At 37.9% G+C, this 13,385-nt stretch overlaps 1 protein-coding gene across 1 annotated transcript in view; it reads left to right on the forward strand.

Annotated features, from left to right (window-relative positions):
• The window catches only part of LOC310937757 (matrix metalloproteinase-17-like), a gene marked incomplete at its 5' end in the record, with an annotated part of 84,240 nt that extends 74,368 nt beyond the window's left edge, over positions 1-9,872 (forward strand). Inside the window, 3 exons of the mRNA XM_083902104.1 lie at positions 6,179-6,331; positions 6,458-6,715; positions 9,333-9,872. Of these exons, the coding sequence (XP_083758230.1) occupies positions 6,179-6,331; positions 6,458-6,715; positions 9,333-9,658 (737 nt within the window). The 3' untranslated portion in view covers positions 9,659-9,872. The remainder of the gene's footprint in view (positions 1-6,178; positions 6,332-6,457; positions 6,716-9,332) is intronic.
• Positions 9,873-13,385: the final 3,513 nt, after the last annotated feature.

A 13,385-nucleotide genomic window follows, 5' to 3' on the forward strand; every position in this document is an offset into this window, starting at 1 on the left:
TGTCGTTTTTGTCCAATTTTGGACCAAATTTTTTTTCTCCAAAAAGGGTCACATTTTGGAGACATAGTATAGTATGACGTACTGCATAGTATAGTGTGACGTTTTTGTCAAGTTTTGGACCAAAAAAAAGTTTTTCAAAAAAATTGTCAGAATCAAAAACGACATAGTATAGTATGTCGTTTTTGTCCAATTTTGGACCAAATTTTTTTTCTCCAAAAAGGGTTACATTTTGGAGACATAGTATAGTATGACGTACTGCATAGTATAGTGTGACGTTTTTGTCAAGTTTTGGACCAAAAAAACGTTTTTCAAAAAAATTGTCAGAATCAAAAACGACATAGTATAGTATGTCGTTTTTGTCCAATTTTGGACCAAATTTTTTTTCTCCAAAAAGGGTCACATTTTGGAGACATAGTATAGTATGACGTACTGCATAGTATAGTGTGACGTTTTTGTCAAGTTTTGGACCAAAAAAACGTTTTTCAAAAAAATTGTCAGAATCAAAAACGACATAGTATAGTATGTCGTTTTTGTCCAATTTTGGACCAAATTTTTTTTCTCCAAAAAGGGTCACATTTTGGAGACATAGTATAGTATGACGTACTGCATAGTATAGTGTGACGTTTTTGTCAAGTTTTGGACCAAAAAAACGTTTTTCAAAAAAATTGTCAGAATCAAAAACGACATAGTATAGTATGTCGTTTTTGTCCAATTTTGGACCAAATTTTTTTTCTCCAAAAAGGGTTACATTTTGGAGACATAGTATAGTATGACGTACTGCATAGTATAGTGTGACGTTTTTGTCAAGTTTTGGACCAAAAAAACGTTTTTCAAAAAACTGGTCAGATTTTGGACGACATAGTATAGTATGTCGTTTTTGTCCAATTTTGGACCAAATTCTTTTTTCTCCAAAAAGGGTTACATTTTGGAGACATAGTATAGTATGACGTACTGCATAGTATAGTGTGACGTTTTTGTCAAGTTTTGGACCAAAAAAACGTTTTTCAAAAAAATTATCAGAATCAAAAACGACATAGTATAGTATGTCGTTTTTGTCCAATTTTGGACCAAATTCTTTTTTCTCCAAAAAGGGTTACATTTTGGAGAAATAGTATAGTATGACGTACTGCATAGTATAGTGTGACGTTTTTGTCAAGTTTTGGACCAAAAAAACGTTTTTCAAAAAAATTGTCAGAATCAAAAACGACATAGTATAGTATGTCGTTTATGTCCAATTTTGAACCAAATTCTTTTTTCTCCAAAAAGGGTTACATTTTGGAGACATAGTATAGTATGACGTACTGCATAGTATAGTGTGACGTTTTTGTCAAGTTTTGGACCAAAAAAACGTTTTTCAAAAAACTGGTCAGATTTTGGACGACATAGTATAGTATGTCGTTTTTGTCCAATTTTGGACCAAATTTTTTTTCTCCAAAAAGGGTTACATTTTGGAGACATAGTATAGTATGACGTACTGCATAGTATAGTGTGACGTTTTTGTCAAGTTTTGGACCAAAAAAACGTTTTTCAAAAAAATTGTCAGAATCAAAAACGGCATAGTATAGTATGTTGTTTTTGTCCAATTTTGGACCAAAATTTTTTTCTACAAAAAGGGTCACATTTTAGAGATATAGTATAGTATGACGTACTGCATAGTATAGTGTGACGTTTTTGTCAAGTTTTGGACCAAAAAAACGTTTTTCAAAAAAATTGTCAGAATCAAAAACGACATAGTATAGTATGTCGTTTTTGTCCAATTTTGGACCAAATTTTTTTTCTCCAAAAAACGTCACATTTTAGAGATATAGTATAGTATGACGTACTGCATAGTATAGTGTGACGTTTTTGTCAAGTTTTGGACCAAAAAAACGTTTTTCAAAAAAATTGTCAGAATCAAAAACGACATAGTATAGTATGTCGTTTTTGTCCAATTTTGGACCAAATTTTTTTTCTCCAAAAAGGGTCACATTTTAGAGATATAGTATAGTATGACGTACTGCATAGTATAGTGTGACGTTTTTGTCAAGTTTTGGACCAAAAAAACGTTTTTCAAAAAAATTGTCAGAATCAAAAACGACATAGTATAGTATGTCGTTTTTGTCCAATTTTGGACCAAATTTCTTTTCTCCAAAAAGGGTTACATTTTGGAGACATAGTATAGTATGACGTACTGCATAGTATAGTGTGACGTTTTTGTCAAGTTTTGGACCAAAAAAACGTTTTTCAAAAAAATTGTCAGAATCAAAAACGACATAGTATAGTATGTCGTTTTTGTCCAATTTTGGACCAAATTTCTTTTCTCCAAAAAGGGTTACATTTTGGAGACATAGTATAGTATGACGTACTGCATAGTATAGTGTGACGTTTTTGTCAAGTTTTGGACCAAAAAAACGTTTTTCAAAAAACTGGTCAGATTTTGGACGACATAGTATAGTATGTCGTTTTTGTCCAATTTTGGACCAAATTTTTTTTCTCCAAAAAGGGTTACATTTTGGAGACATAGTATAGTATGACGTACTGCATAGTATAGTGTGACGTTTTTGTCAAGTTTTGGACCAAAAAAACGTTTTTCAAAAAAATTGTCAGAATCAAAAACGACATAGTACAGTATGTCGTTTTTGTCCAATTTTGGACCAAATTTTTTTTCTCCAAAAAGGGTTACATTTTGGAGACATAGTATAGTATGACGTACTGCATAGTATAGTGTGACGTTTTTGTCAAGTTTTGGACCAAAAAAACGTTTTTCAAAAAAATTGTCAGATTTTGGACGACATAGTATAGTATGTCGTTTTTGTCAAATTTTGGGCATTGGGAGGTGTGGCAAGAGAGGAGGAGAGTGGAGAAGGGACGAGTGGCAAGAGAGGAGGAGAGTGGAGAGGAAAGTTGGGAGGAGTGGCAGGTGTGGAGGAGAGGTCAAAGGTCAGCAACTCTTTATTAGACCATGCAACAAAAGGTAAACTCTTTTTGAGCAGAGGGCCCAACTGCATGGGCCCTCTGCGCAAGGGCCGTGGCCGCAACCGCCGACCGGACCATCCAGCCCATTTCACAGCAGCGTTCTTGTCCACTGAGCTACCTGAACTTCTCATCGTCAGGTTCTCTTAGAGCTTTTGACTGTTTACTTTGAACAATGCACTCACACAACAGTTGACCATAAGGTTTGAACTCACAACCTCAGAGACGCTTGTGAACTTCAAGCCGGCTGTTGTACCCACTGCGCTAGCTGGTCCCCGAGGTCTTCAGGGTTTCTTAGTGTTTTTGACTGTTTACTTTGAACAATGCACTCACACAACAGTTGACCATAAGGTTTGAACTCACAACCTCAGAGACGCTTGTGAACTTCAAGCCGGCTGTTGTACCCACTGCGCTAGCTGGTCCCCGAGGTCTTCAGGGTTTCTTAGTGCTTTTGACTGTTTACTTTGAACAATGTACTCACACAACAGTTGACCATAAGGTTTGAACTCACAACCTCAGAGACGCTTGTGAACTTCAAGCCGGCTGTTGTACCCACTGCGCTAGCTGGTCCCCGAGGTCTTCAGGGTTTCTTAGTGTTTTTGACTGTTTACTTTGAACAATGCACTCACACAACAGTTGACCATAAGGTTTGAACTCACAACCTCAGAGACGCTTGTGAACTTCAAGCCGGCTGTTGTACCCACTGCGCTATCTGGTCCCCGTGGTCTTCAGGTTCTCTTAGTGCATTTGACTGTTTACTACCCAAGGGACCAGATAGAAAGGGTTTCAACTCACAACTTCAGACATACAAGTCTTTCTCTTCCAACACAAGCTATTGTCACTGACTTAGAAAATTTCTTGGAAAAAAAATCATACAATACCATCTCGTCCAACACAAAAACATTCTTTTGGTCCAAAATTTGACAAAAACGACATACTATACTATGTCATACTAAACTGTGTCGTCCAAAATGTGACCATTTTTTGAAAACGAAAATTTGGTCCAAAATTGGACAAAAACGTCAGACTATACTATGTCGTCCAAATTCTGACCATTTCTTGGTCCAAAACTTGACAAAAACGTCATACTATACTATGTCGTCCAAAATGTGACTATTTTTTGGAAAAAAAAATGTTTTCAACATTTGACAAAAACGTCATCGCATACTATTGTTACGTGCCCTATCTAAAAGTATCAGGGAAGCAACACAACAACCAAAATATATGCAGGTCAACGTGGAGTGGAATTGAATTAGAGCTTTATTTTCAACAATTTATCAAAAAGGTTCAACAAAGGTTTGTGAAACAGAAAATGGTGGGAGAAATGGTGCCGAAGTGGTGGTCCCAAATCATTGAAATGAAAAGAACAAAACAAGGCCTGACTACTCCTAACTCACAACACACAAAATCAAAGAAACAAAGGCCTAACTTAATTATCTACAAAGAGTCTTTACCAAAAAATACATGTGTGGCACCAACCAATAAACCTAGTGTGTTTAACAGAAATTATACCTACGAGATGTAAAATGTAGGGTACCTAAGTTACTTAAAACACCAAATCTCACCACCACAGAATTACAATGGAGTCAAAAACTAAAGCTCACAGACAGAGCAATTGTGAGGGCAAGATGGCATAGAGAGAGACGGAGATCTTGTCAGCAGGCCCTTATGACTTGGCCCAGTCCATCACTGATTGGCCAACTCCTAATGTGGAACTGAGCTTCCCAGGTGGATCCCAGTCAGGTTGTTAGCACCTGGGAAGAAAACAGAAAGGAGGGGAGGGGGGAAAGCAGAAATGCAAAAACACACACCCACACTCCAGCCCTCTGGCTTCGCTTGGCACGTAACACTATGTAGTACGTCATACTTCACTATGTCGTCCAAAGTGTGACCATTTAAAAAAAATAAAATAAAATTTGGTACAAAATTGTACAAAAACATCATACTATGCTATGTCGTCCAAAATGTGACAATTTTTTTGAAAAACATTTTTTGGTCCAAAACGTCATACTATACTATGTAGTGCGTCATACTCTACTATGTCGTCCAAAATGTGACAATTTTTGGAAAAAAAAATTTGGTCCAAAATTTGACAAAAATGTCATACTATACTATGTTGTCCAAAATCTGACAATTTTTTTGAAAAACATTTTTTTGGTCCAAAACTTGACAAAAACATCATACTATACTATGTAGTACGTCATACTATACTATGTCGTCCAAAATGTGACAATTTTTGGGAAAAAAAATTTGGTCCAAAATTTGACAAAAACGACATACTATACTATGTCGTTTTTGTAAAATTTTGGACCAAATTTTTTTTTCACACAATGGTCACATTTTGGACGACATAGTATAGTGTGACATACAACATAGTATAGTATGACGTTTTTGTCAAGTTTTGGACCAAAAAAATGTTTTTTTTTTTTTTTAAATTGTCAGATTTTGGACGACATTGTATAGTATGTCGTTTTTGTCAAATTTTGGACCAAATTTTTTTTTCAAAAAATGGACACATTTTGGACGACATAGTATAGTATGACGTACTACATAGTATAGTATGACGTTTTTGTCAAGTTTTGGACCAACATTTTTTTGTTTTTTTTTAAATTGTCAGATTTTGGACGACATTGTATAGCATGTCATTTTTGTCCAATTTTGGACCAAATTTTTTTTCCAAAAAATGTTCACATTTGGACGACATAGTATAGTATGACGTACTACATAGTATAGTATGACGTTTTTGTAAAGTTTTGGACCAAAAAAATGTTTTTCAAAAAATTTGTCAGATTTTGGATGACATACTATACTATGTCGTCCAAAAACGTCATAGTATAATTATCGTCCAAAAACGGTCAAAAACGTCATAGTATAGTATGTTGTCCAAAAATGGTCAAAAATGTCATAGTGTAAAAATTTGACAATAAAGTCATAGTATAGTATGTTGTCCAAAAATTGACCAAAAAAACCCATACTTTTTATTATGTCGTCCAAAATTTGACAAAAATGTCATAGTATAGTGTGTCCCAACATTTACAAAAAAATTTATTTTAGTATGTCGTCCAAAATTTGACAAAAAAGTATGTCGTCAACAAAAAAAGTAATCGTGTTTTTAGTGAATTGCAAAGTTTTTTTAAAAAGTGAGACGAGGTTGTGTTCAGGACATCTTTGACTTTCCTGTCGCTGTATTCGTTAATCATAAAAAAAAGGTTGTTTTTCCTCTCAGGAAAGTATTTCTGGCGACTCACTCGAGAGAGGCACCTGGTGTCTCTGCGTCCTGCACAGATCCATCGCTTCTGGAGGGGCCTCCCAACCAATCTGGACAGTGTGGACGCTGTGTACGAGAGACCCGGAGACCATAAAATTGTCTTTTTTAAAGGTACAATACCAGTTATTGCCCTCTTTCTGTCACTATTTGACACGCATTTACTGATACATATTTCAAGTGGTTGACCATGTTTAACTATAGATTGAAGGACCACTTTTCCGTGTCCGCACTCTTCAGGTCTCAAGTACTGGGTGTTTAAAGACAACATCGTTGAAGAGGGCTACCCGCGTCCAATCAGTGACTTCGGCCTCCCCTCAGAGGGCGTAGATGCAGCCTTCGTTTGGCTGCACAACGACAAAACGTACTTCTTCAAGGACAACCACTACTGGCGCTATGACGACCATCTGAGACACATGGACCTGGGCTATCCTAAAGACAGCACGCTTTGGAAGGGGCTGCCTTCGCAAATAGATGACGTCATGAGGTGGTCTGATGGTGAGTGTGGCCTTTAAAGCGACAGCTCTCGCTTCCATTTTAAATTATAATTATATTCCTCATCCAATTTTTAAGCATCCAGTCAATGCTTTGCACTTCAAAATGTTTCCTTGCCACCCACTGAGGCCACAAGTTGCATCTGGGTGCGTGTTTTTATTGACGTAGCTATTGTATGCAGATTACAGTCACATTTGCATTTGTTTATTTCTCTCTATATATATATATATATATATATATAAATAAATATTTCTTTTATCTTTATCTGTCAGTTTGACACTTCATCTTTGCCACGTCAGTATTGCACAGTCAAAACCCTGCAGCTAACCCGGCGTAATCACAGAGTGTCAAGGTCACAACGCCTGCTTCCATCACAGCCTCACAGTCATCAGATCACACATGCATCTTAATAAGATGCCGTGCGTTTGATGAAAATTACACAGGCCTCTCTTTTCTGTCTGCATCTGTGCGTGTCTGTGTCTGTGTGTGTTAGGCTCTGGGTGATGGCTAGATTTTAAAAATATCGTTTGAAAAAAAAAAAAAAGAAGAAGAAGAAAAAAAAACTGTCCTGAAATTGGAGACGAGGCTCAGTGGGAGCCAGGATGTCCTTAATCCACCCCAGCAAGTGAATACAAGGAAGCTGTTTCCCTGTCAGGTGTTTGGTGGTCTGTGTTGTGTCTTCTCGGCTTGTGCACTCAAAGCTCTTTGATGTGTGTGTGTACTCACCACAGAGCCTGTAAGGGGTTAAACTTGGAAACCTCCATGCACACATAGGAAGAACACTGGGAACAGGAGCCACATCAAAGTCTTGTCTCACTTTGGTTCACCAGCTCAGGATAAACCGGCAGGAAACTGCACCTGCAGTCATCTTTTGGTGACTCTAATCAACTGAGGGACAGACACACGAGAACAAGTTCAGGATCCTACAGTTTTTCCAGCTTGTAGTGTTCCTTTTTCCCCCCCAGACTACAGTCTAGTGTCAGCAGACTTGTAGCTCTATTTTTTTCCTGCGCATATTAAACAAAGGTCAAATCTGAGTCTGTGAAACGGTATTTTCCTGACGGAGGTTGCACAAGTAAAAAAAGACAACTTTAACAGGAAACATTGCTGAGTGGTTCTTTTTTTCTTTTCTTTTCTTGTTTCTTTCCCCTGCAGAGTCAGAATGAACATTGTCTACTCAACAATTCATTCTCTGTTAGCTATGATTTTTGCACTTCATTCGAAAAGTTTCTTAGGGTCATGACTGGAGTTTGCATGTGTACGTGGGTTTTCTCCTACTGTCCAAAAACATGTGTCTCTGGGTTTTGGTCCTGGTCCTGTGATGGACTGGTGACCTGTGACCTGAGTGTTCCTCGCCCTGTATCAGTAGACAATATCTACTGTAATCTGTAACATTCACTGTTGTTTCTGGGTCAGTGTTGTTTGGAATATCTTTGTTGTCTCACTGCGTGCTGCACATCACGTTTCCTTCAAGATAATAATGAAGTTACATTGGGAAGAGAAATCCATTCTTATCTGAATTTCAAATATTTGTTTTGTATTTTTGTCTCAGGGGGGGTGAAAAAAAAACATTCTTGAGATCGTGTGAAATGATATGGAATCTACCTGCAACTCACTGGGGGTGAAATGTAACAGGATGTTGAATGATGAAATGAAATTTGAATTTAAAAAAAAAACCGCTCCGTGATGGATTCACGTGTACACACCCACTGACATGTATCCTCTGTGATCACGAGGAAATGATTCTCTCCGTGTCTGAAACAGTTGGAGTAAAAGTAACAGCAGTGTGAAAGTGCAAAAACATAAACACTTTCCCACTCTGGATCACTGGTTCACGAAATTAAGCCCCTTGATGTTTTATGTGTTGTGTTCTCTGCTTGGTTTATATTTCGGATGAGCACTGCGATGACGCAGTTTCCTTGTGTGAACACGAAGTGCTCACACACACACAGCTATTTACTTCTAAGGACAGTGTATCGATATCAGATAATTCCTAACCCTTAACGTTAAACTAACCACAAATTAAATCTTAACCAATGAGGTTCAGTCTCATAAGGACCAGGTTTTGATCTCAGTTAGGACAACTGGTCCGAACAAGGTTGGTCAGTCAGTGCGTTTACGTGCATGTTAAAAGACCAATTTGAGTTGGACTAAGATGTAAACAAGTTAGTCGGACTAAAGTTGAGCTCGTCTTAGTCGGATTACCATACGTGGATAATGCCATCCAGGTATGTTAGTCTCGGTTAATGTTTTCTTAATGTCATGTAAACAAGTTAGTCTGACTAAAATCGTGGATGCTGACATACCTGGATAATGCGATTCATAGTCCGATTATTCCTGCATGTAGACGCTTAGTCAGACTGGAGTTTGACTTGGAATTCTGCACATTCTACACCAACATTTCCTCCCTGGTCTTTGACCTGGAAGTAGAAGGAGACAACTTTTAAAATGCAGTACTCAGTAGTCTTTCTTCGGACAACACAGCAACCACAAGAACCATGCATAAAACTCTGGGACTGGGCAAGTTGTCTTAGTCAGACTATGGCCTTAGCTCGATTAAACTGTGAAGGAGGTAAGAAAGACACGTGCATTAACGCCTCTTTTCTCTCTCCTTGTGAAGGCTCATCCTATTTCTTCAGGGGGAGGGAGTACTGGCGAGTGCCGGGCAGCGGCATGGAGGTGGAGGCAGGATACCCCCGCCTCATCGCCAAGGACTGGCTCCTGTGCACCGAGATGCAGTCGGACTCTCCCGACGTAGAGGCCAAAAACACGGACACGAGAGTCAACGTGCACCATCACCCAGACCACGCGGAGAACGGCTACGAGGTGTGCTCCTGCACCTCTGACTCCGCGTCGCCTTTAGGCGCCCGCCCGTCGCCGTCTCCCCTGTGGCTGCTGCCGCCGCTCTGGACGCTCTCGCTGGCCCTCCGCTCTGAACTGCTATGATACCAAAGCATGGACATGGAGGCAGACGGCCAGTGGACTCACAGCCAAACCAACAACTGGAATATTTTTGTTTTTATTTTTTAACATTTGGTATCTTTTTTTTTTTTTTGCTCTTATTTATTTTACATGTCATTTGATAGGAGAGTCGCCCCCCGAGGCATCAACCTCCTCACAAGGCTTTAGAGTTTGTTGTTTTTATAATTATTATTATTCTGTGGTCAAACTGCTTCATTCCTGCAAGGAAAAACGTATTGATTATTTATCTTCACGTGGACGGCATCCTGAGTGCACTGTTGCCGACTCATGAGGCAGGATTATTTCACCAAAACTAGCACAGAGTTTAAGGTTAAAACCAGATTATGTCAATGAACTCTGGTGGTACTGAACTCAAAGGAGCACCTACAGTTTAAAACAGGTACTGCAATCTAATCAGGATTCTCCACTTCACAGTTTCCGTCTTGTATCAGATCCAAAAATTGACAACCCAGAATTCATGTATTGCAGGATTAGCACCACAGAGAATTTAGATTAATTTGTTTTTTGCTGTAAATTGAGTAACTGACCTTTCAATTAAGACGTGAACCAGCTCCAACATAAGGGATTGTGAATATCTCGACTTTCTTGGCTCTGATTCCTGCAGACAGTGTGAAAAAATCTCACTGCGAGAGCGAGACATATTCGAGGATGAGTAGGTGGATTTTTCATCAGCTAGACTCTGCGATTTCATGGTTTTTATTATTTTATTATTTTCACCTCTGGGTCAGAGGCGTCCTTCGATCAGGTTATAGGGTTTATAGAGCCTTTTTTTTGTGACTGTTGAACAATTCCCTTCCCACACACAGACAAAAAAATTCCCCTCTGCAAACCTGGATTTTATTCTTGCTGTAAAGATATATTTACCTATAGACTGATATATTTGAGTTGAAGGGTTCTGCCGTCGTTGCATAACCAGGTGAACTGTGTATATTTTAAGCTTAAGTGTTTTCTAATGTAAAATATTTTTGTAAAAAAAAAAACAATAAAAGAATCGAGACAACTTTATCAACCGAGTTGTGGTCTCATGAATTCATACTGAGACGTGTTATTTAAGTTCTCAAAGGTCAATTTTAAATCAACATGTTTATTTTTGCATCATAAATATGTTTTTTTATGTTAAAACAAATACTTCTGTATTGAAACTATTGACACAAATATTGTGATTCCAATAATTTTAAGCTCATATTGCCCCCTACTGAATATTTGCCCCCATTTGAACATTTTGAGAGTGTATAAGAACATAAACAACACTACAATAAACAATTAGGTACGAAAAAATATGGAAACCTGTCCAAAAATATAAATATATTGTGTTAAAAAGGACAAAGTTTGTGAGGTAATTCTTTAGTAATGCATAAAGGACTTCGGCACATTTTGATTCCATTACTTTTAGTGAATTTGTATAATTTTGGATCTCATTGTAAAAGCATAAAAATATGGGTGTGGTCTTTATGGATGAGGGATTAGGCTAAAATAAGCAAAACATGAATCATTAGGTCCAATTCTGTGTTCTCCATTATTACATCAAAAATCATTTATTGTAGTAACAACACTGTATTTTCTATTTAACCGTTCCATGAAGTGTTTCTAGTGTGAAACAAAGAGATGTTCTGTTGTTTCTGGTTTTTTTTTAATAAGATACACTTATTTACGCAGAAAAACAAATCTTAAACTCACATACCCGGGGTTGTGGGGGTTGGTCGCTCAAAAACGTTCAGCCAATAGGGATGTGTTGCCGAAACTCCGCCCTTGGGGGACATTTGTGATGGAACCAGGAAACTGAGGACACATCTTGATCAATGTGAATGAAAAAGAAGACATCAAAAATCATGTTAAACCAGTAAAAGACCAATGTACATTTTCCTTCTAAGATTTAGGATTTTGTGGACCATCCATGAGTTCTATGCTCACAAGTGGCAGAACAATGTTGACATTTGTATTCTCACATCCAGCTCCTCTAAACAATTTCAGGAGGATGTCTGTGTTTCAGCACAGGTCTGAGAGCAGCTTTAGATTCCTGTGTGTCTGTGTGTGGGCTCGAGTGTGTAATTATTTAGTGTCACTGAAGAGAAGTGCTGTGTTTGAAGACAAATGGATGTGATGTGACAGCTTGCAGAGACGCCAACAGGGAGATGTTCTGTGTCTCTGTGATGTTTGTTAAAAAACATTTTTGACTTTGGTGTTCACTGGGAATACAAAACACATCGTGTCAATCACAATCTACCACACTAAAGACACACACGCGTGTGTGACACAAGACATTTCCTAGCTACCTACTTATCCAACCTGACATTGGAAAGTAGCTTGGAATTATGGGAATTTTTGTCATGTTGTCAATGCATTCGTGGTTCATGGGAAGAGCTTCAATTGCAGAACATGCAGCAAACAGCTGTTATCCATCAGCAGCAAATTCACACAATAACATTTAAATACAAAATACAACACATTGGCTAACTAGCACTGAATATTTCCTTCCTCAGTCTTACGTGTCATTAAAAAACTAAAATATGAATTTTGAGATTGGGATTTAAATCAGAATTTGGAGGAAAAAAATCTGATTTTTTTTTCTGAATTTTTATTTTTTCCCATTTTGTTTCCAAAAAAAATAAATTCACATGGCACTAATCCTCTTCCATACAAAGCAGAGACAACGTGTCAACATTAAAAGACGGCCAAAATTAAACAGAAACGATGGATTTCGATGGATTTAAATAGTGTTGGGAATGTTTTAGCTAATATTGGTGCTGTATTAAACATTAGTTTTGTCATTTTTAGATGCAATTAAATTACATATTGCATCTTTAACATTTCCGTACAAAGCAGATACGGTTAAGTGTATGATGTCATTAAAAGACAAAAAACGAAAATAAGTCAGAATTCTGAGATTAAATTAAGAAATTCTGGCCTTTTTCTCAGAGTTCTGGACATTTTAGCTCATTTTTAGCTGTAATCAACAAAAATATGTTTTTAAATATTTCAATGTAGAAAGTTACATATTGTATCTTTAACCTCAACCTAACATAAATGGAAATAATTCACTAACTTACTAATAAAACTGATTCTAAAATCAAAGATAACCGGTCAAGCCTTCAAACACACGCATGGAGTTTACATATTTTTATATCACCAACAACCTCATGTCTTAAAGGGTAAAATCGAGTTTAAAAGTTACTTTTAAAAAGTCACTTACTTGCCGTTTCTGCCAACAGCAGCAGTTTCCCCTCCCCTTGACACACTCGAGCAGTAATTAATGAATTATGTAGAGTGTGGTTCTGGAGGAGAGAGCACCTGAACACACGGGCCAGTGCAGCACGGATAGGTCACTGTTGTTGCTGCGGTAAGATGTTATTAACCAGGTCGATCAGGTGACCTGAAATCAGTGACAGTGGACGTTTAGAAATAGAGGAAACACGATTCTACATATAAAAAAAACTCACCGCTGACTCGAACACAGCAGCGGCATCATCATAATCATCATCAACCACGGAGGTTCCTCTGGTGTCGACACATGGCTCCGTCACAGCGCGAGCCTCCAGATGGGCCAATGCATTAAAGAGTGGAGGGGAAACTGCTTGCAAAGTTGGGAATTTACAGCATGAGAGAGAGAGCGAGTACACAGTGCAGTAAACATGTGGACACAGAGGCAGAGCGCTTATATAAGACAGATACGACAAAGTTAGAAGAAGAAGAC

Source organism: Microchirus variegatus (genome assembly GCF_963457635.1).
Source record: "Microchirus variegatus genome assembly, chromosome: 16".
Classification (NCBI taxonomy): domain Eukaryota; kingdom Metazoa; phylum Chordata; class Actinopteri; order Pleuronectiformes; family Soleidae; genus Microchirus; species Microchirus variegatus.